The 23842-nt window shown below is 40.3% G+C and overlaps 1 protein-coding gene across 2 annotated transcripts in view; it reads left to right on the top strand.

Annotated features, from left to right (window-relative positions):
• NELL2 (neural EGFL like 2) overlaps window positions 1-23842 on the top strand; it is a 489529-nt gene that overhangs the window by 136028 nt on the left and 329659 nt on the right. For both annotated transcript variants that reach the window (XM_063927346.1, XM_063927345.1), the window contains exons 6-7: window positions 14912-14984; window positions 15081-15163. In XM_063927346.1, the coding sequence (XP_063783416.1) occupies window positions 14912-14984; window positions 15081-15163 (156 nt within the window). The remainder of the gene's footprint in view (window positions 1-14911; window positions 14985-15080; window positions 15164-23842) is intronic.

The following is a 23842-nucleotide window of genomic DNA, read 5'->3' as shown; positions in this document are numbered from 1 at the left end:
TGAGTGCTTCCATCCTCATGTGAAGCTGAACCACTAGCCATGAACATAGGCCAGGGCCTCAGCCGTTCCTTGCCACTCCGTGTGGTAAATGGCATATTGGCAAGTTTACGCTTCTCCTCCGACGATTTTATTTTAGATTTTTGAGTCCTTTTTTTACTGATATTTTGTGTTTTGGATTTTACATGCTCTGTACTATGACATTGGGCATCGGCCTTGGCAGACGACGTTGATGGAATTTCATCGTCTCGGCCATGACTAGTGGCAGCAGCTTCAGCACGAGGTGGAAGTGGATCTTGATCTTTCCCTATTTTTGGAACCTCAACATTTTTGTTCTCCATATTTTAATAGGCACAACTAAAAGGCACCTCAGGTAAACAATGGAGATGGATGGATACTAGCATACTTATGGATGACGAGTGACTGACGACACAGAGGTAGCTACAGCCGTGGACTACCGTACTGCGTATGCTAGTATAGAGATGATAATGATATAAAAAAAATATATATATCACTACTGCAGGTATATATAATATAATGATGGACCTGCTGGACACTGTCAGCAGACTCCTACTACTAGTATGAAGAAGATAGAAAAAAAAAACCCACCACAGGTAGGTATACAATTATGGACGAGCACTGACGACACAGAGGTAGCTACAGCCGTGGACTACCGTACTGCGTCTGCTAGTATAGAGATGATAATGATATAAAAATATATATATATCACTACTGCAGGTATATATAATATAATGACGGACCTGCTGGACACTGTCAGCAGACTCCTAAACTACTAGTATGAAGAAGATAGGAGAAAAAAAACCCACCACAGGTAGGTATACAATTATGGACGAGCACTGACGACACAGAGGTAGCTACAGCCATGGACTACCGTACTGCGTCTGCTAGTATAGAGATGATAATGATATAAAAAATATATATATATCACTACTGCAGGTATATATAATATAATGACGGACCTGCTGGACACTGTCAGCAGACTCCTAAACTACTAGTATGAAGAAGATAGAAAAAAAAAAACCCCACCACAGGTAGGTATACAATTATGGACGAGCACTGACGACACAGAGGTAGCTACAGCCGTGGACTACCGTACTGCGTCTGCTAGTATAGAGATGATAATGATATAAAAAATATATATATATCACTACTGCAGGTATATATAATATAATGACGGACCTGCTGGACACTGTCAGCAGACTCCTAAACTACTAGTATGAAGAAGATAGAAAAAAAAACCCCACCACAGGTAGGTATACAATTATGGACGAGCACTGACGACAGAGGTAGCCACAGCCGTGGACTACCGTACTGCGTCTGCTAATATAGAGATGATAAAGATGATAGAGATGAACAAAAAAAATATAACACTACTGCAGGTAAATATTTATATAATATAATGAATGACGGACCTGCTGGACACTGTCAGCAGAATGCGTTTATAGAATTAAAAAAAAAAACACCACAGGAGTGTTTAACTTTTTCAGGCAGACAATATACTGGTGGTCACTGGTCAGTCACACTGGCAGCAAAAGTGTGCACTGTACTCCTGCTATAACTGCACCCCAGTCTCCCCCACAATTCAGCTGTGTGAGCAGTGAGCACTCAGCACAGTCAGATATACATAGATGATATTATCATGCAGCACACTGAGGCTGAGCACAGATATGGTATGTGACTGTGTATCGTTTTTTTTTCAGGCAGAGAACGGATTATATTAAATAATAAATAAAACTGGTGGTGGTCACTAGTAACTATCAGCAAAACTCTGCACTCTGAGTACTCCTAATGCTCCCCAAAATTACTAAGTTAGTAGTAAATCAACTCAAGTGTCTCTATCTATTCTAACGGAGAGGACGCCAGCCACGTCCTCTCCCTATCAATCTCAATGCACGTGTGAAAATGGCGGCGACGCGCGGCTCCTTATATAGAATCCGAGTCTCGCGATAGAATCCGAGCCTCGCGAGAATCCGACAGCGGGATGATGACGTTCGGGCGCGCTCGGGTTAACCGAGCAAGGCGGGAAGATCCGAGTCTGCCTCGGACCCGTGTAAAAAGGCTGAAGTTCGGGGGGGTTCGGATTCCGAGGAACCGAACCCGCTCATCTCTAGTATATATACTCTGGATTCTATTGTAGCACAGTTGTGCTGTTGTGTGGCTGTCATTAGGGCCTGGGAGGCACTGGTGGTGATGGTGAAAATAATCCGTTTTTTTATGTACATTGATTTTAATTGTGTTTAATGTTTATTGTTTAGATGTTTTGAAGTGCCTATCTTAATAAAGGTCTATATATAGACCGAAACGTTGATGAAAAATGGCAACATCATTGAACCTGATTAAAACAAGTTGATCCAACAAGCGGTTTCAGAGACTGATTTCTGCGCGAGTGCACCTTCCACTTTGGTGGTAGTTGCGGTATATATATATATATATACACACATACATACATACAATGCCCGGCATAAGTATATATATATAATACACACACACAAAGTTGCACACACCTTCCCTATTTCAAATATGGGGGGTCCCTTACTTTGCCAGGGGTGCTTGGAACCCTAGATACACCTCTGGCTATATTATATATGTATATGTATGTATGTATGTATGTATTTATTTGTATATATATATATATATATTAAAATGGACAGTATGAGCGCATAGACAAGGTGAGTTCAAAGTCCCGTGGAACTACAAGTCCGAGGCCGGACAAAGAAAAGTTCCTCACAGTCACTGACACCCAATCTTAGCGGTTGATGTAATTTTGTCAGTGTGCACTTCTGGAACCTCCAGCCGTCGCTTCCCTGATAAACACCCGATCCCGAACGGGTAAAGATCCTGCCGAAAGATTGAAAGAGCAGGGAGCGCCAATAGTGCATTAAAAGTGTATAACCATTTATTATAAAAATATCCAGGTCGATAACAAAATAAAGACCCGTACCATAAAAGGCGGTTAAACCACCGCTTGTATAACCAGCATAGAATTACCCCACAGTGCAACCAGCGTTCTTACTCCGTACGTCAGACCACATCCATCCGCGTTTCGTCATCCGACTTCGTCAGTGGGCTTGGTCTGAAGTCACAATTACAATATTTAAATACACGCCTCAGTATTCTGATTGGCCCATGCGAATTGCATCTATACAAGCCTCGGCTTATCTATACAGCAACGTACCACACTAATAATACAACCTGTCGGGTGCTTAGTTAATGCACATCAAACAGTGCACGAGAAGTTCAACAAGGCATATAATAGACATGCATATAAACATTAAAATACATACAGATAAAACAGTATAATAAAACATGACTATTAAGCGTGTGACCGCATCATCAAATCTGATCATGTCACACGGGATATTCACTTATCACCTATCTACATCTTACTAGACAGTCTTATAATCCTCCTATGTCATATATATAACACTGCATCTAGAGGCGGGTATCTCATTTGCCCATTAATGCATTAATGCACATTTACCCGTAGCTGTGTTGTCAGCGCTAAAAAAACCCACTCACGCTTGTATTAACATCACGTGTTCATCATCCCAGCGTGGCTTGTAACCTGGTTACCATTACATGACCAAAGCGGGGTATTTGGACAAACAAAGATCCTTATTAGCATCAACGGAGTCAGAGGTTTACATAATTATAAAAACCTGACACCTATTGAATACTTGAAAGAAACCCCATATTTTAGGGACCAGCACTTATTCATGTAAGTTTATTTAAGAAAGGGGGATACAATTAAGGCATATCCCACAGGGGATCCTCACAATTGATAATTCAAAGTGTAAAAGCCTTTGCTTATAATAAAAGCTAAAAAAGGAAAAGAGCCAAAAAACAGTTTAAAATAAAAGATCTGGAGCATCTAATGCGGACGGGGAGAGGTAAAGACTTCAAAAATAGGAAGCTCTAATATATAATGGCATAGAGCAAATAATTTAAATTATTTACGAAAAAAAAAAAAAAAAAAAAAAAAAAATATATATATATATATATATATATATATATATATATATAGGGGCCACACACCTATTTAAGAAACGGAGTGAGTTCATACCCCTCATTCAGACCATTTGGATACAAGGTATTTAATGTAAATATCCAAAATGTTTCTCTTTTATTCAGGATGTTTTCTCTGTCTCCTCCACGCTTATCAGGTGGTATATGTTCCAGACCTACAAATCTTAAAGAGGCTGGATTATTAGAGTGATGTTGTTTGAAATGACAGGGAACACTGTGATTTTCAACATTGTTCTTAATATTTCTTAAATGCTCTAAGATGCGTAACTTTAGCACTCTCTTAGTCTTTCCAACGTACCTCATCCCACATCCACATTCTAACAGATAAACAACATATGTGGTATTGCAGTTGATAAAACTGTTTATTCTAAATTTTTTGTCTGAATTTTTACTGCTAAAGGTTTTCGTGCCTTTCAACCCATGTTGGCACACCTTGCACTTACCACATGTATAAAAACCTTCTATTTTGCATAATGGTATACAGTTATGTGAAGAATCATCTTTCTTATCCAGAGTGGGTAATAGACTGGGAGCTAAATAGGTTTTTAAAGTTTTTGCTCGTCTAAACACCATATCTGGTCTTACTGATAAATGTTGAGATAATACTGAGTCCATTTGCAAAATGTGCCAATTTCGTTTGAGACTATTCTGAATTTCATAGTGAGATGAATTATATTGGGTCACAAAGGGGCAGAACATTTTCTCATTTTCAACTTGGACCTTAACGTCACGTTTCTTATACTTAATTAATTCTTTTCTATCTAATAAACTTGCTTTCTTAATAGCTCCTTCAATCAAAGACAGAGGATAACCTTTTTCTAAAAATCGCCTTTTATATTCCAACGCTTGTTCTTCAAACTTAATCATTGAAGTACAGTTCCTTCTCAAACGTATTAATTGAGAAAATGGAAGATTACTCTTCCATTTTTTCAGATGGCAACTGTGGTAATCCAAGTAATTGTTACTGTCTACCTCTTTAAAGAACGTATAAGTTTCTATAGAATTATTGGAAATATAATCCCTAGTGTCAAGGACCAGATCCAAGAACTCTATTTGTTCTTTCTGAAAATTAGATGTAAACCGCAGATTGAAGTTATGTACATTTAGATGTTGTACAAAGCCATTAAACTCATCATCCGACCCCCGCCAAATGACTAGGACGTCATCGATATAGCGTTTAAACAAAATTATTTTATCGGAAAAAGGATTGTTTGCTAATATATGATCTTTTTCCCACTCACCCATGTACAGATTGGCTACACTAGGGGCACAAATCGTCCCCATTGCCAACCCACACACCTGTACAAAAAATTCCTCCAGAAAGGTGAAATAATTATGCTTAAAGATGAAACTTACACAGTCCAAAAGGAACTGTACCCTGGGCATGTTCATCTCAATATCACTCCTCAATACTTTCTCTAAGCACACTAGGCCTTTTTCATGTGGAATTGAAGTATAAAGTGATGTGACATCAATGGTTCCCCACCTATACTCATCACACCATACAATATTTTCTAATAACTGTAAAATATGGGATTATATTTCCAATAATTCTATAGAAACTTATACGTTCTTTAAAGAGGTAGACAGTAACAATTACTTGGATTACCACAGTTGCCATCTGAAAAAATGGAAGAGTAATCTACCATTTTCTCAATTAATACATTTGAGAAGGAACTGTACTTCAATGATTAAATTTGAAGAAAAAGCGTTGGAATATAAAAGGCGTTTTTTAGAAAAAGGTTATCCTCTGTCTTTGATTGAAGGAGCTATTAAGAAAGCAAGTTTATTGGATAGAAAAGAATTAATTAAGTATAAGAAACGTGACGTTAAGGTCCAAGTTGAAAATGAGAAAATGTTCTGCCCCTTTGTGACCCAATATAATTCATCTCACTATGAAATTCAGAAATGTCTCAAACGAAATTGGCACATTTTGCAAATGGACTCCGTATTATCTCAACATTTATCAGTAAGACCAGATATGGTGTTTAGACGAGCAAAAACTTTAAAAACCTATTTAGCTCCCAGTCTATTACCCACTCTGGATAAGAAAGATGATTCTTCACATAACTGTATACCATTATGAAAAATAGAAGGTTTTTATACATGTGGTAAGTGTAGGGTGTGCCAACATGGGTTGAAAGGCACAAAAACCTTTAGCTGTAAAAATTCAGACAAAAAATTTAGAATAAATAGTTTTATTAACTGCAATACCACATATGTTGTTTATCTGTTAGAATGTGGATGTGGGATGAGGTACGTTGGAAAGACTAAGAGAGTGCTAAAGTTACGCATCTTAGAGCATTTAAGAAATATTAAGAACAATGTTGAAAATCACAGTGTTCCCCGTCATTTCAAACAACATCACTCTAATAATCCAGCCTCTTTAAGATTTGTAGGTCTGGAACATATACCACCTGATAAGCGTGGAGGAGACAGAGAAAACATCCTGAATAAAAGAGAAACATTTTGGATATTTACATTAAATACTTTGTATCCAAATGGTCTGAATGAGGGGTATGAACTCACTCCGTTTCTTAAATAGGTGTGTGGCCCCTATATATATATATATATATATATATAGGGATATGGAAAGAAGGCGGCACTCAAACAGACTTGTATTGCGGTTTAAAAGTGGTCAGCTTATTCCTCCGACATGTTTCGGGGTAATCACCCCGTCCTCAGGGTCATCATAGCCAAAACTGAGCCAAACACATACATATATACACAAAACAATTAACAATAAAGTCTAATCTAACTCACCTGCTTCCCCACGCCATTCTGTACCGCCGGACGCTCAGCCGCACTTCCGCGTCGCTCCCTGGTGACGTCATTGAGACGTGCCCGGATCCGGTTACCATGGAAACCACCAAGTCCGCTCTCAGTCCTCTCAGGATGCGAATGCAAACTTCGTGCAGCTGGCCCGTGACGGCATCAGGCTGCGTGGGTACAGGAGGTGTCTAGGCAACAGAATAACACAAAAGCAAATGTGAAGCAAGTGAAAACATAAACACATACAGTGCCTTAAATAACCAATAAAATCCCCACCTCCACCAGACAATAATCCAGTGACCCCGCAAAAAGACTACACTGTAAGCATCAGTACAATGTTAACATACTCAGTAAAAAAACAGTGATGTAGTATATGATATGGTGACAGCCTGAACGCTTAACGACTGTCACTAAAATAAAACTGGAAGATGAAGAATTATATTATAATAATTTTTACTGTTTTACATAAAGCATTGTAACCCCAGATTTTCATTAAGACCCCGTGGTGACAGAGTTCCCAGTTTAAAGATCCATCTTGATTCTTTTTGCAAAAGAATTCTGTCACGGTCCCCCCCTCTCAGGCTTTTGGGGACATGGTCAATCAATATAGCCCTAATACTAGGGACCCCATGTTTGAACAACAAGCAATGTCGTGCAAAAGGTTGATCACTGTTACCTTTTTCAAATGCTTTTTTTATAGCACTTCTATGTAGTGCCATACGCTCTCGAAACTGGCGAACTGTTTTGCCCACATAGACTAAGCCACATGGGCAAGTCAGTAAGTACACTACATGGGTAGATGTACAAGTCAACCGATGCCGGATGGGCAACTTCCTGCCCGTATGGGGGTGGTTGAAGGTGCTACCTGTCATGAGGGTGTTGCACGTGGCACACCCCAAACATCTATAGCAGCCCAGTTTGGTGCGTAGAAAATGGGTTTCCTGTGAAGCTGTCATGCCTGAAACATCCAATTTAACAATGTGGTCTCCTAGATTACTTCCCCTGGTGTAACTAGGGAGAAGGGACGTTTTGGCTAAAGATGAGAGTGCCGCCTCAGTCTGTATAATGGGCCATAGTGCCTTGGCCCGGCGTACCCTCTTAATGCTAGCTACATTATACCTATTGACCCAAGGGAGTTTGGGGCCACTAGACTGCCTGTGATTGGAAGGGCCAAGAGCCTCAACTCTAGAAATACCGAGGGCCTTAGCCCTGGCCTGGTGCAGTAAGCCCAATGGGTAACCCCGTTCTGCAAATTTTGCCTGCATAAGGTCAAGTGCTATCTCTGTTTCCTTAGGGTCCGACGTTATACGTCTGACACGCATGAACTGGGAAAAGGGTAAACCCCACCGCAATGGGGCCGGATGGAAGCTAGAGTGGTCAAGCAACATGTTCCTATCGGTATTTTTGGTGTATAGGGAAGTAGACACTTGTCCTCCCAAAATCGTAATTTTAACATCCAGATAATTAATGGAAGAACTATCTACAACATACGTAAACTGTACTGGATGATGGGTGGCATTATGGTCCTCCCACACAGATATCAATTCATCTCGAGAACCCGTCCATAAAACCAATAAATCGTCTATGTACCTTCTATAATAGAGTAACCGTGGCATAATGGCGGGATCGAGGTAAAACATGTGCTTCTCTACCTGATACATAAAAGCGTTGGCGTACGACGGGGCCACTGCGGACCCCATCGCACACCCCGCTAGTTGGAGAAAAAAACGACCATTAAAAACAAAATAGTTACGGGTAAGTACTTTTTCCAACAATCTCAGGAAGATCGAGATCTCAGGCCCCTGATAGAGCTCATTACCCTCTAGTAAGCATCTGACTGCTTCAATGCCTGCCACGTGAGGAATACTCGTGTACAAGCTGGTGACGTCAGAGCTACACAGTAACGTATCAGCAGGTATGTTACCTAGGTGTTGGAGCTGTTGTAACAAGGAGGTAGTGTCCTTGAGGTAAGAGGGGAGGGCCTGAATAACAGGATTCAAATAAGCGTCAAGGTACACAGACACCGGGTGATAAAGTGACCCCCTAGCAGACACTATGGGCCTGCCAGGGGGATCCACCAATGTCTTGTGGACCTTGGGAACTGTGTAAAATAATGGGGCCCTAGGGTATTCAATAGTGAGTGCTCGAACCACTTCACTAGATATCATACCTGCTGTATTAGCCTCGCGTAATATTAAATCAAGTTCGATTTTAAACTCTTTAGTGGGGTCCCTGGTAAGTTTTTTATAAACCTGAGTATCATTAAGCTGTCTGTCACATTCTCTAACATAATCAGTTAAATTTAAAACCACAATTGCTCCACCCTTATCGGCCTTACGCACAATAATATCAGTGCGAGCCGATAATGCTTTTAAAGTAGCCAATTCCTCTTTAGATAAATTAGGGTGTATAATGTCCGCCCTAGCGGTATAGTCCTCTGTCTCCAACATCCGTAGGAAAGTCCGTATGGACGGGTTCTGGCTTGGGGGGTCGAACTGTGAACGGGGGGCTATGCGCCGCAGCTGTACAGGGACATCCGTAGTCATACTTTGTGGCGTAGAATTATTAAAATGTTCCTGCCGCCTCAATGAACGTCCCAAACGGTGTACCTCAACTTTCCACTCCAATGGGTCTGCCAAGACTGTGGGGACAAAAGAAAGACCCTTCGCCAACAGGCGATACTCTTGATCCGTGAGGGGGACAGAAGATAAATTAAACACTAGCTCTCTCAGGTTCTGGGCGGTTTTGGTGCGGGCAATTCTTTGGTTCTGCCGCGACCTCCGCGTCCTCTCCCTCTTCTTGCGTGGGGGGTGCGGTTGGACCGAGTCCGGACGCCCTGTGGGCCATGACCTAAAGGGAAATTGCCGTCAGATTGTGATACGGAACCAGATGCTCCTTCGGAATCACTAGCTGAGGTGCTTGCCCCTAGCTGTTGTTCTCGTCTTCTCCGTGGGTTAGACCGCCAATTCGGTTGCTGGTGGTCCCTAGATATCCTAGTGCCACCTAGCCAGGGGTACACTTCTCGTTGCTGATAGTCTCTTTGAACAGTGGCCAATTTCTCTTTCTTAAACCTTACCAATTCTTGGCGATAGGTTTCAATTTGAGTCGTGAGCTTAATAGCCCATTCGTTCTGAGTGTCCTGCTGTAACGTAGGTTTATGCAGTGTTTCAAACTGTTGAATTTGCTCACGCACCAAATTAAGCTCCCGTGTCGACTCCTCCACTACCAACAGCAATAGGTCCATGGAGCATTTGTTGAGAATTGCTACCCAACGTCGACAGAAGGGCACCGCAGCATCTACTAGCCTGTCAGAGTGAGTGCCGAGCACACAGCAAAAGGTATATATATATATATATATATATATATTTTTTTTTTTTTTTCCGTAAATAATTTAAATTATTTGCTCTATGCCATTATATATTAGAGCTTCCTATTTTTGAAGTCTTTACCTCTCCCCGTCCGCATTAGATGCTCCAGATCTTTTATTTTAAACTGTTTTTTGGCTCTTTTCCTTTTTTAGCTTTTATTATAAGCAAAGGCTTTTACACTTTGAATTATCAATTGTGAGGATCCCCTGTGGGATATGCCTTAATTGTATCCCCCTTTCTTAAATAAACTTACATGAATAAGTGCTGGTCCCTAAAATATGGGGTTTCTTTCAAGTATTCAACAGGTGTCAGGTTTTTATAATTATGTAAAACTCTGACTCCATTGATGCTAATAAGGATCTTTGTTTGTCCAAATACCCCGCTTTGGTCATGTAATGGTAACCAGGTTACAAGCCACGCTGGGATGATGAACACGTGATGTTAATACAAACGTGAGTGGTTTTTTAGCGCTGACAACACAGTTACGGGTAAATGTGCATTAATGCATTTATGGGCAAATGAGATACCCGCCTCTAGATGCAGTGTTATATATATGACATAGGAGGATTATAAGACTGTCTAGTAAGATGTAGATAGGTGATAAGTGAATATCCCGTGTGACATGATCAGATTTGATGATGCGGTCACACGCTTAATAGTCATGTTTTATTATACTGTTTTATCTGTATGTATTTTAATGTTTATATGCATGTCTATTATATGCCTTGTTGAACTTCTCGTGCACTGTTTGATGTGCATTAACTAAGAACCCGATAGGTTGTATTATTAGTGTGGTACGTTGCTGTATAGATAAGCCGAGGCTTGTATAGATGCAATTCGCATGGGCCAATCAGAATACTGAGGCGTGTATTTAAATATTGTAATTGTGACTTCAGACCAAGCCCACTGACGAAGTCGGATGACGAAACGCGTATGGTCGTGGTCTGACGTACGGAGTAAGAACGCTGGTTGCACTGTGGGGTAATTCTATGCTGGTTATACAAGCGGTGGTTTAACCGCCTTTTATGGTGTGGGTCTTTATTTTGTTATCGACCTGGATGTTTTTATAATAAATGGTTATACATTTTTAATGCACTATTGGCGCTCCCTGCTCTTTCAATCTTTCGGCATATATATATATATATATATATATATATATATATATATATATATATATATTTATTTATCAGTGACATGCGGTGAGGTCAATGGCTGGGGAGGCACTGGCTAGTATCCACCGGATTTACTTCATATACAGTACCACACCTTACCTGTGATATTTTGGAATATGGCGCACTGTGCGCTGCCATCATCCCAAAGTTGTAACTGGGAAGATGGCGCTGCGGAGGAGGAGAGACCCACTTTTCCATACCATGGTAAGTATACTCATACTGAGGTAGGGAACCGGCCAAATTAGGCCCCTTGTCCATGCTTGTCATACTCTACCCAGGCTGTGCTCTTATGGAGCTCCCCTGCATATCATCCTCTGCCTCTAGGGACATGCAGCACAAACAGTCCTCAATGCAGCAAAACCCAGAGGAGGGGCAGAAATCCTTCACAACAGAATATAATATAATGTATAATGTTTTAGAGACATAAACTATATTTTAATAATCAATTCAGAATAAAAAAAATGCATACCCTTGCAAAGAATCAAACCCATGACCACAGCATTGTAAAGCAGCACACCTAACCATTAGGCAACCAAACTACTTGCAGTAAGTATGTTTTGTTTGGAATATTAAAAGTTATCGAAAACAATATTCTGTTAAATAAATAGAAACATTTCACCCTAGTTGGGAATCAAAGCCATGTCCTCCAGCATTCAACCTAACTGATGCCTATAGCAGATTGTTATGGTTAAAATAAAATAATAAAAATCAACATGTTAAATAAATAGTTTCAGCCCATAGTGGGGATTGAACCTAGCACCTCTGGATTAGCAGCCAGCATGCCTAACCACTACATTACTGGCTCAGCCGCACAAATTCAGTAACTAATCCATATATTACATCTAAATTGTATTTACCTGCCAGAGTTTCTGTGTGCAAGGTCCACCCCCAACAGACTGAGTGCCGGACAGGAAAGGAGCTGTGATGAGAGGGGTAGGGGGTGCCACCAGCCCCTGCTCTGGCAGGTTGGGTGCCTCTGCCTCGGGCTGGGCTGATGTTATGTGGCCAGCTGATTGGAGCTCATCACACTGGCCGGAGGATAAGCTGCACTGCTGCAGCTTCAACACAAAACTGTATGTACTGTGGCTGTGTTAAAATTACAGGTGAGGGGAGCCTCGGGAAACATGCTAGTCACCCACATTCAAAGCCAGATCCTCACAGACCTCCTCTCCGTGTATGGGAGAGGTGATTGGAGGAAAGGGGCATTGATAGAATGATAGACAGAGGGGAGAGTCAGAGAGGGGCAGGGGCGTGCTCTGTATATAGGCTGAGGGGACAGCCCTGTCATTGAGGCAGAGTTACAGCTGCCTCTTCTCCTCATTTTTTTGAATGAGCTTTTTCTGCAGGTGGCTTGCCCCCCCCCCCGCCTCAGCCACTTTATTATTGACAGCCAGAGGCACTGCTCCCGCTGCCTCCCATCCACAGCTGCCTGCATTTTCACAGCCTAAATGATCAGAATAATACAAAGAAGATTTATATGACACAGAATATGTGTTATAAATATCTTCTTTGTATTATTTTAATCAGTATGACAGGGGAGGCACTGCCTCCCCTGACTGCACGTCCCTGATATATATATACATATATATTTATATATATATATATATATATATATATATATAGCAGACCAGGAGACCGGCACTCCATATAGACTAAACACAGTGCAGTGCACAGTGCCATCTGACAATCTTGAATACAGTCAGAAGAGGGAGAGCAGTGGCACTCACAGGACTACAATGATACAATTAGATCAGCTCACCATCCCCATCAGTAACAGGGACGATCCAGTGTGGTGCAGCATGTCAACGTTTCATTTTAATTATAAAATTTTAAAATTAAAAAATTTCGACAGGACACGCATACATGAATGTATGTGTGTCCAGACGGAATTTTATAATTAAAATGAAACGTTGACATGCTGCACTACATTGGATTGTCCCTGTTACTGATGGAATGGTGAGCTGATCTAATTGTATCATTGTAGTCCTGTGAGTGCCACTGCTCCCCCACTCCTGACTATATATATATATATATATATATATATATATATATATATATATATTAAAAACACAGCTCATTTTCTGATTGCTAGCTAGGCGTTCCAATACCTTGTGGTGCATACCATGCATTAAGGAAATCCTATCACTAATGTGTAATGGAGCTGATTAATGTTGATGAACAGAGATCCTGTGTTTGCCAATTGTTATATGTTAAGCTGAAAATGAATTGTTGAAAGGAAATATTTAGATTGTACACTTGCAAACAGGACCCTCTTATCGGTCTGCTTGCCTGTCAATAAACTATAATACTGTAAATTAACTTTAACAAAAATGAAAAACCAAAATAAAGCTTACATTATCAGGCCATAGTAATATTAGCAATCCTCCAGAGGATGTATAAATGGGTGACAGTGGGTACATATTTATAAGGCCCCTGTCTGCCAGAGCCATGCTATCCTTCATCTCTCCAGTCAGGTTAGAAAGAATGAAAGAACATCCAGTAAATGTAACTGTATAAAAGCTATCATTTTATTGTTGCTCAGTTTTCTTTATCAATCTTTAAACTTAATTATATCTGGTATAGTTTTAGACCAGTGATGGGCAACAGGCGGCCTTGTGCAGCTCGTGGCCCTTTAAGTCATCACCTGTTTTGTTATCAAAGGAGTTCCTGCCATCCTATATATAAAATGTCTAACGCTGCTCCTCACTTCTATGGGGGGCATTCAAGTGTTTTGCACGCCGGCAGCCACTAGTTGGTGCCCAACGTAGCAATTCAAGTGTTGTTCCGTTCGGGGGTGCACAGCTGCAGGCACTGACATCACTGTTACGATTTTCTGTCATTTTCACAGGCTGGTAACTAGTGTTGTCATACTGTATTGTTTCTTATAACTTTTAATGCTTGTCTAACTTTAAAACGTTGTTTAACTGCTGATATGTTTTAAGTGATGATGATTGTATTCCTTTTGCATTTTCCTGTGGCATAATGGCATGTATCTATTATATGATTAAGGAGTATGTTACCCTGACTAGATGATGAGGTTTAGCATAGTGGTGCTTATTGCTATATTTCTATACATTTTTTTAATACAGCTTATTTTGGTTTTAGCTATTGGCCAATAGTTACACACTTATCCAATTTTTTTTTTTGTCAATAGCTTATCTCTTTTCTGCCAGCAGACAATACAGTATATACAACTACTGATTGAGATCTTTCACTTTATTGTATGCAACCCAGTACTTTCTCCAGTCTTGCTCAACTGTGTAGACAATCTTTATTTTTGGATACTGTATGTGCATTTGTTATGTTTCTGCTAATTGCTTTAATCATTTCTTCTGGCTTGCATGCATCGCCAGGGTGTAAATCAATATAGTTCTATACTTCAGGGAAAGATAAAGTGTGTTATTTATGCAGCTTCCAGTTATACACTGTAGATATCCTAATTGGGCTCTGTAACATAGTTAGACATTGATTTAATAAAAACAATATCCATGACATATTCTACTCTGCAAAGTAGCTATGTGTCAGAATGTTTACACTCCGTGTCCTTATCCACAGGGAATCATGCAAGATCTGCAGATTGTTATCATGCCACAAGGATTCATCTCTCAGTGCCCGGATTTAAATCGCAGTATGTATACTTTTTCTCTGATATGTTTCATAATAAGAAGGTCATTATTTTCTCTCTGTGTTCGGTTATCTTACATATATGCATTTCTTTTTCCAGCATGTCCGACATGTAATGACTTCCATGGGTTAGTACAGAAAATTATGGAGCTTCAAGATATCTTGGCAAAAACATCTGCAAAGGTAGATTGCGCATATTTATCTATTTGAATATGGGGTTACAGTTTGCGTTGTACAGGAAACATAAAACCACACTTCCTGTTATACCATTCTTTGGTGGGAACAGCTCGGTAGTAAGCTTAGAAAAACATTAGAAGATGTTGAAACAAAATTATTGCATGTGGAATACTGTAAAGTTGAAAAACAAATAATATACTGTAGCAACAGATATAATCTTGAGTTTGACAAGGTTCTGCTCTCAGAATAAACTAATCATAGGCACACTATATTTTAGCAGACTACAGTAGATAGATTATCTATCATCAATGGCCATTTCCATTTTAATCTTTTTACACAGATATGTAAAGCAGTATGTGTGATCATTTTCCGAAAAGAATGATCAATGTCAGACTGAGGCTGGAAAGGCCATTATAAAATATAGCTCCAGATACCCATTATGTTGTAATTGCAAGATTACAAATTATGAAGAGTCATTTTCTCCATTACAGTAAAATGGATTCTTTAAGGAATTATTTTGTTAGATCAGATTTAGACCTAAGTGGTAAAAGTCATTTTAATCACACATATGGGCATACATATTTAATGGGCAGTCCATATGTGAGAGTGGCTTTAACAGAATAAAGTTAATCTATAGCTTTTTCTGCCAGGCACTGACCAGACTTTGACTAGGGCCTCTGTGCATATTTATCTCTGATTGCTAGCCTATAAATGCAAGTCCTGCTTAAACATATTACATTATACCACTAACTGGACAGAAAATGGCCAAGGTACTCCTAGGGGACTGGTATGTGATCTCGCCATACGGCATGCCGAATGTCAGTATACTGACATCAGCATCCCGGGTGCTTGAATGCCGGAAGGGGGGTGAGTGCAACAAAGACCCTTGCAGGCTCATTGCGCTCGACCTGCTGTGGGCTTCGTGGCGAGCTTAGCTTGCCACAGGTTCTGTTCTCCCTCTACTGGTAAATTGATGGATGGTGGCAAGCGCTCACCTGGTCGATATGTACGTGCAAAGAGTGTGAAAGAAAGATCTATATAGTATATTGATACCAGTATGTGGTTGGGTAGTTGATAGGGTGTGTGTCACTCCTCGCTGTACCGCCTCTTTCCTCCTCGGTCGGGGGAGGGCTCTCTCCGCTGTCCGCTATGTGTAAAAACAGAAGTGCTCATGAGTGTTTGCTGCAGGCACACACTCAGGCTTTGGGTTAATGCTACCCTCCAACGCGTTTCAGCCTATCAAGGCCTTTATCAAGGATGGCTTTGATGCAATGAAGTAGTCTCTTACAGTAAATACTCTTCCAATCAAAATGTAGTGGGAGTGTCTATTCAGTCTGATTGACAGCAATTATGTCTATTCATGTTCTAATTGGGCATGATTGTCATATCCAGGGTAATACCTTTGTGATGCTTTGTATAGAATTGGGTTATGCTAATAATAAATGAAAATAACTGAAGGTGATCTCAATCTATTGTTGATGCCGTTGTGTAAATGGAGCATTGCTTAAATGTGAATAAATCAATAAATCATGGTAATGGCTCTACGTGTCCTAAAATGAACAGATATTGTTATCCTATATTACGTTTCTTCGATCTGAGTGGGCTCGTGGACATGAAATTTGATGAATCTAAGTGAGAAGGAGTAGAAGAAAGAATAAGTAATAGTTGAATGATATAGCTGAATTAATTAGTGGTAGTAAAGGATGGTTGCATTTGAGGGAAAAGGGGAGAAGAGAAAAAGATTGGGAAAGAAGAAATGTGGAAATGAGGGGGAGGGGACGGGGGATGGGTGTCTGAAGTGAAATGTGTGCATATCTTGAATGTGCCTCTGGTGTGGTTAGGATTATTTGGGACATGTGTTATGAATGTATTATTATTGTCATCCAAGAAGTAATGCTGAACAAATGAGGTGTTATGGTGGACCCTTGTCAATCATCATATGAGTTCATATGAATTCAAATGTTGTCACTCTGTATTCGAAGTTGTCACGTATCGTTATCTGACTAGTATACTCGTGTTGAATTCAATGTTGATTCCCCTGGGTGTCATGGTTTTAAGATTGAAAATCTTACAATAATACAGTGTTATGATCGCCTCCTCTCCAATTTCTCTGTGGTTGTTCAATTCCATTGAAGAAAATCCCTGTGGGATCTGAGTCATGTTTATATTTGTAATGTCATGAAAGGCTGTGGTTTTCATACCCTATTTTGATGTTTCTCACATGTTCGTAGATTTGTGTTTTCAATGGTCTGACGGTTCTACCTATGTGTTCCAGTCCACAGCTACATCTAATGAGATAGATAACCCCCTTTGTCTCGCGTGATATGCTCTGTTTGATTTTGTAGATGTCTCCTGTTGTAGTTGACTGGAATTCTTCTATCTTTTTGTGGTCTGTGTCTTAGCGTGTTTACACCCTGCACACCTACCACAACGGTGGAATCACTTTGTATGTGTACCAAATGGTAACTGCGTCTGGATGACTTTTGTTGGCTGAATGTGATTTTTTTTTAAATTTTCTTGATGTCAGGTGCCTTTCTGAAAATTATGTTGGGTGTTTTTGTAAGGACTCACTTCTTGAAGAAGTATGTGCCAATGTTTTTTCAATATATGTCTGATTCTGCTTGCTGATCTATTGTATTGAGTTATGAAATATGGTGATGTGTTTTCCTTGCTAGTGTAGGTAGATTTCTTTTGTAGGAGTGTTTGTCTGTTTACATTGTGGACTTATATTTCCATCTGGAACATTAGGGAGCACTGTGACTTCCCCATTGATGTGTAGTCAGACCAGTAAAAGACCCATTCATTTAGCCACACATTGTACTGAATATTCATTCTGAAGGATCCAACCACGCATACTGTTTCTTCATATCTTTTCTCCACACACCCTATCAACTACCCATACACATACTGGTATCAAAATACTATATAGATCTTTCTTTCAAACTCTTTGCACGTACACAGGGTCGGACTGGCCCACATGGGAACAGGGGAAACCACCGGTGGGCCCCACTGCATGCGGGCCCTTCTCCTCCTCTAGGGATCAGGTTCCAGACTCTATCCTAGTGCACTTTAATTATGCATTATACTTAAGTTACATTATACTTCACAAGAATATGGTTTATTATATATTTACCAAGGGCTACAGAACATGTACTCTGTAATAGTTAGCCAAACCTCTGTGGTGGCTGGCCACACCCCAGTGCATCCTGGCCACACCCTTAAGCATGGGCCCCTACAACAGCATTCTCCCAGTGGGCCCTTCATGCCCCAGTCTGACACTGCACGTACATATCCACCAGGTGAGCGCTTGCCACCATCCCCATCAATTTATTGATATATAGATTATTTGTATATTGAGATTGGATACCTCAAGGTGAGTGAGCTGCTCCCGCACTGACATAGAATCACCTGCTTTGTGCTAGTGCCTAACAACCTTCTCTATTCCTTCTATGGGTGTCATGGGCACCCATGGAGTGGGAATCGCCCACCTTGCCAGTATTCCAGCAGCGGTATAGTACCCCCCGTCGCGATCCCAGCGGCGGGATTGAGACAGCCAGGATCCCTATGGGCGATATGTTAACCGCATACCACTGCCAGAATAACGTGTATTGAAATATGGAGAAAATATCTTCTACTAACAGATACGGTCTATGTGATGTTTATTTTGAACAATATATCTGATGCCTAAAGATTACGTATTTTGTTAACACATTCTGAGAGATATGTTTTTGTAACCAATAAAATGTTCCCGAGAGTATACAAGTTTACAAACATTGGGCCAGATGTAATGAAGTCTGAGTTGGCCGGAGGTGCTGGTTCCTGGCCGAATTCGGACGTTTTTTTTTTTTAAGCAGCAATCATTTACAAGTGAAAACCATGCTTTGTAAATGATTGCCTCTTTAAAAAAAAGTCCAAGTTCGGGCGGGAACCCGCGCCTTCGGCCAACTCAAACTTCATTACATCCGGCCCATTAATCCTGTCAATTTAAAAGCAATCACATATTCAAACTTGATACTTAAGTTTTATTCTCTCAATTTTAACAGACCTCATGGGGCTCTAGGGAAGATACTGATTCAGGCACCTCCAAAACCATTTCTGCAAAAATATGTTAATCAATTTCATCTAAAATATCGTCTTAAATATGTTTGGGTTTTTTTTGTTTGTTTTTTACAAGCACCATTACCAGTGTAGTTCCTCTCATTTCAATGGGACTCCTGTCCTGAGTATACTGTGTCTCCACATAAATGGGCTCAAATGCAGAGTCTCCTTCCTCCGTTGGGGCGGTTTAATAGAGGAGAGGGCTCGTGTACAGAGCCCCCTCCTCTGTCAGTGCAGTATACTAACTATTGTACTGGAAAATGCAGGAATAGATTTTAATAGTTTCCAGAGAATGCACTGAAGGTGGGTCATCCATAGCCTGTATTCTGTGTCCTAGAAAAAGGCAGAAGACAATAACCATGCAGGCTTTGAACAGTTCTTTAACTAAGCCAAAGCATGTTGCTCCCATATGAAGCAAACAACATCAACTATCTCATAATGGTGCATATCAAGGTCAGCGATATATTAGATAGCAAGCTTACATTAGGTACTTGTTGAATGCAGAAATAACGAGCAGATGTGAAGACCTGAATAACTTTGTTTCTGATTTTTTCGGGTTTGAGGTCAGCCGTGGTGCGTACCTACCAACAGTGATCCTACCAATAATAATCTATAGAGAAAACTATGAACCACCAACAAGGTTTTGGACTGCCAAGAGTAATCGATTTGAGATGTCAATGAAGACTATTCTATCTGGTATAAACCAAAAGAAGGGTTACTGTGGAACAAACCTCAGAAAATCCTAATAATTTGATGGTAGTAATGTGACACAATACAAAGTACATTGAACTCTGCTGCATATGGTAGCTGAAAGCCAGAGAACTTATGTGTCCTCTGTCGAAAGCACCCGCAATGGACAAACAAGCATAGGTATTGGAACTTGGATCAATGGAAGAAGGTCTCCTCATCTGATGAATCCCTGTTTTCTTTTAAATGTGTGCATCATCTACTTAGGGAAAGATGGCACCAGGATGCATTATTATTTTTTTATTATTTAAAGTTTCTTATATAGCACAGCATATTCCGTTACACTTTACGTGAAGAAAACAAGCCAGGGGTGGGAGAGTGATGCTTTGGGCAATGTTTTGTTGCATAACCCTGGGTTGATTAATTTGAAAATTTACCACCTGGTGACAATATTCTGGTGACAATATTCTCCAGTGAATGTGGCCTCTTCAGCAGGATAATGCATCTTGCCATACTGCACATATTGTTCATGAATGGTTTGGGGAACATGAAGAATGGTTCAAGGAATTCACCAGAACTCAATCCAGTCAAACATCTGTGGTATGTGCTTGAGTAACATATACGATCTGCGGTGGTTCCACCTTGCACTTACAGTAGTTAAAGAATCTGCTGGTAAGATCTTACACATAACACAGGACACTTTCAGACTTCCTGTAGAGTTCATGCTTCAGCAGGTCATACCTGCTTTGGTGGAACACAAAGGATCAAAACATGTTAGGCAGATGGTCATAATGTTTTCATCCGTGTATTTTCAAGAATTTTTTTTCTCTTAACTAGTCAAAGTAGAAAATGAAAATATAAAAGAGGTTGTGCAAAGTCTGAGCTTTGTTTCTATAGCACGGATACAGGATTTAGGATCTATTAATACAGTGGTAATCATGGTTAATGGCAAAATACTCTCCCCACACATCCTGATAAAAAAAATCATGGGGCTTATTTGTTTGGCCAACCACACAGCCCCACCCCCTCTTTTCTATTTTTCAAAATATACAGAAAATTTGCTTACCATAACCTTGGCTCCATTGGGCACTAGTCATGAGCCAAAGTTGCTTAATGGAATATCCAGCTCTAATACTTGCATATTGCACATAATCATAAACTTGTAAAGGGATTCGGCTCATGTCGATTCACCTCAGTCTGTCCCCGACTCCTTCCAGCCCTGATCTGTCTGGCCATGTTCCCTCTCTGCTGCTCTGTCCCTTTGCCTGCTTCCAAACTTATCCTGTTCCTGGTGGCCGGCCAGGTTCTCCTACTAGACTAGGTCTATCCTGTCTCCCGAGCACTGTGCAAGCATGTTAGAGATGGGACAGACCTTAAAATAAATTGACAATTGACATTCAAATCAAATGATCAATTCTGCTTCCTATGCAACAGTAGATTTCAGAAAAAATCTCAACTGTCACAGTTAAAATTAGTTTCTGTGCAGAAGCAAGAAGAAAGTTCATAAATATTCTTTCACTGTATAAAATTGTACTAAGGTAGGACTCTAGATTTGCATTGCCAACCTCAGCAGAAAAATATTGCTTAGTTAGGAAGAGGTATTTTCTACTGCAGAATCCACTGGTTACTAAACATAATATTCATTTCCAGCAGCTATTGTAGCTAATGTTTAGTAAGATTTTAAGACACATGATCCGTTTTTCCAAATTAGTTTTTCCTATTATTCTGCCATGTAAAGTGTATCAGATTGTAAGTTATATACTGCTATGAAACCATGATATCTTCATTTTGGTCTATAAGCAAAAAGAGTGTTTTGAAAATTAAATACTTGCAACCATTTAAATAAAGATTATACAATGGTGAATACATTTATATCTGCTAATCTAGTATTAGAAAATCTATACCACTGTTAATGTAATAGAAATTCCAGATTTATATAATTAATATAGCTACAGATTGTTAAATATATTTAAATTAGTGTTAGATTCATTACGTTGCTATAGGGCAATTTCATGAATATATGGACATAGGGGGTAATTCCAAGTTGATCGCAGCAGGAAAGTTTTTAGCAGTTGGGCAAAACCCTGTGCACTGCAGGGGGGGCAGATATAACATTTGCAGAGAGAGTTAGATTTGGGTGGGTTATTTTGTTTCTGTGCAGGGTAAATACTGGCTGCTTTATTTTTACACTGCAATTTAGATTGCAGATTGAACACACCACACCCAAATCTAACTCTCTCTGCACATGTTATATCTGCCCTTCCTGCAGTGCATATGGTTTTGCCCAATTGCTATCAAAAATCCTGCTTCGATCAATTTGGAATTACCCCCATAGAGCCTAAAAAAGAAAAGAAAAAACAGGTAAAAGATGTTGGCGTTATTATAAGTGTGTTAAAGTGCTCTGTTTCACCAACAGGAAAACTATTTTTATTTGTAATCTAGTACTTTATATTAGGTTTCTCTAAAGTATCAGTGTTCACTGAATGAAAACTTTATTATGGACAGGCTTTTATTCATTTGCATGTAAAGCATTAAAAATATGTGTGTTATTAAATTATCAAATAATATCTGAATATCAGGGTTAATATAATGTAATAAGGCAATTTAATAGCCATATATCTCTCTCCATTATATGGTTGAGTTAAAACATAAAATATACAACCGTAACGGTGATTCCATTACCGAAAAAGGTAAAAAATATTATTTATTCACATTTTGAAATATTATATCAAAATTAAATTTTATTTTAAAGCTTCTAAATACAAGCTTAATTGTAAAAAATGTCCAGGCTGTAAATGTTAGGTTCCTGGTGCTCAGAACAAGGGAGGTGTTGCGTAGTGAGTCCAGAGCACCAGAATGTGATGCTGAAATAAGGTGTGGTGTGGAAATAGCCCCTAGCACCCTACCTCCATTGTTTCACCCGTGTGGTCAGTTCACGCCTGAGTGACTATGGTTTCTTGGGCCCACGGCAGCCGCGTTTGAAGGGCGGATTAGGTCTGCCCAACTCTGATGCCCCCAGGTCTTAGAGTGAGACAAGGCGTGAATCGAGACAGGATAATAACAAGGGGACCTCTAACTAAAGCAAACAGAAGGCTAGGGGCTACTAACAACCCTAAAACTAAATATATGTGCGGCACGCCGCCAAAGGAAAAGAACAACAAAGGAAATGCTGTCCACTCGCAGACACAATACTGTTGTGTACCGGCGGTGACAGCATAAGCAGAACCCTCTGCAAAACACCAGTAACAAAATATAACCAAAGAATACTGCGGCCTAGGCCGACGGACGCGGCAAAGCCGCTACTCACGGAACCGGTACCAATACTGGCAAACGGACAGGAACCCCCAATGTAGCCGACACAGACTCTTAGAACCGGAGGACAGGCAGAATCCCAAATGACAGACCGGTGGACACCAAGAAGCCAGATACTCGACCAGGCACAGACAAAGCCACAGGACTTCTGGACAGGAACGCTTCACGGCAGGACACGGGATCAGACACTGGAACCGACACTGGAACCGACACTGGAACCGACACTCGAAGCAGCTATACAGACACTGCTAGACAGGAACTCAGGAACTGGCAGGGACTAGCTCAGAACTCAAGAACTCTGGAACTCTGGAAATATCACCAGCGTCTGTGAATTGCACTGAGCCAGAATATAACAGAGAGTCTTAATTAATTATGTCGTGCAGCTGCCCTGCTGCACAACTGAGAGGTGCAATCAACAGACAGGTGAGGCTGAACACATGGGAACAAGCTGCAATCACACAGACTCACCACCGGTAGCAAACAAGAGTCTTCTCAAACCAGAGCAACGGGAAATCCTGGCCTGCAAGACAACTATAAACAATAGTACCCTCTGCAAGACAACTATAAACAATAGTACCCTCTCCTTAA

Source organism: Pseudophryne corroboree, chromosome 6, assembly GCF_028390025.1.
Source record: "Pseudophryne corroboree isolate aPseCor3 chromosome 6, aPseCor3.hap2, whole genome shotgun sequence".
NCBI lineage: Eukaryota > Metazoa > Chordata > Amphibia > Anura > Myobatrachidae > Pseudophryne > Pseudophryne corroboree.
Note: the sequence above shows the minus strand (reverse complement) of the source record. Positions and strands in the feature narration are given on the sequence as shown.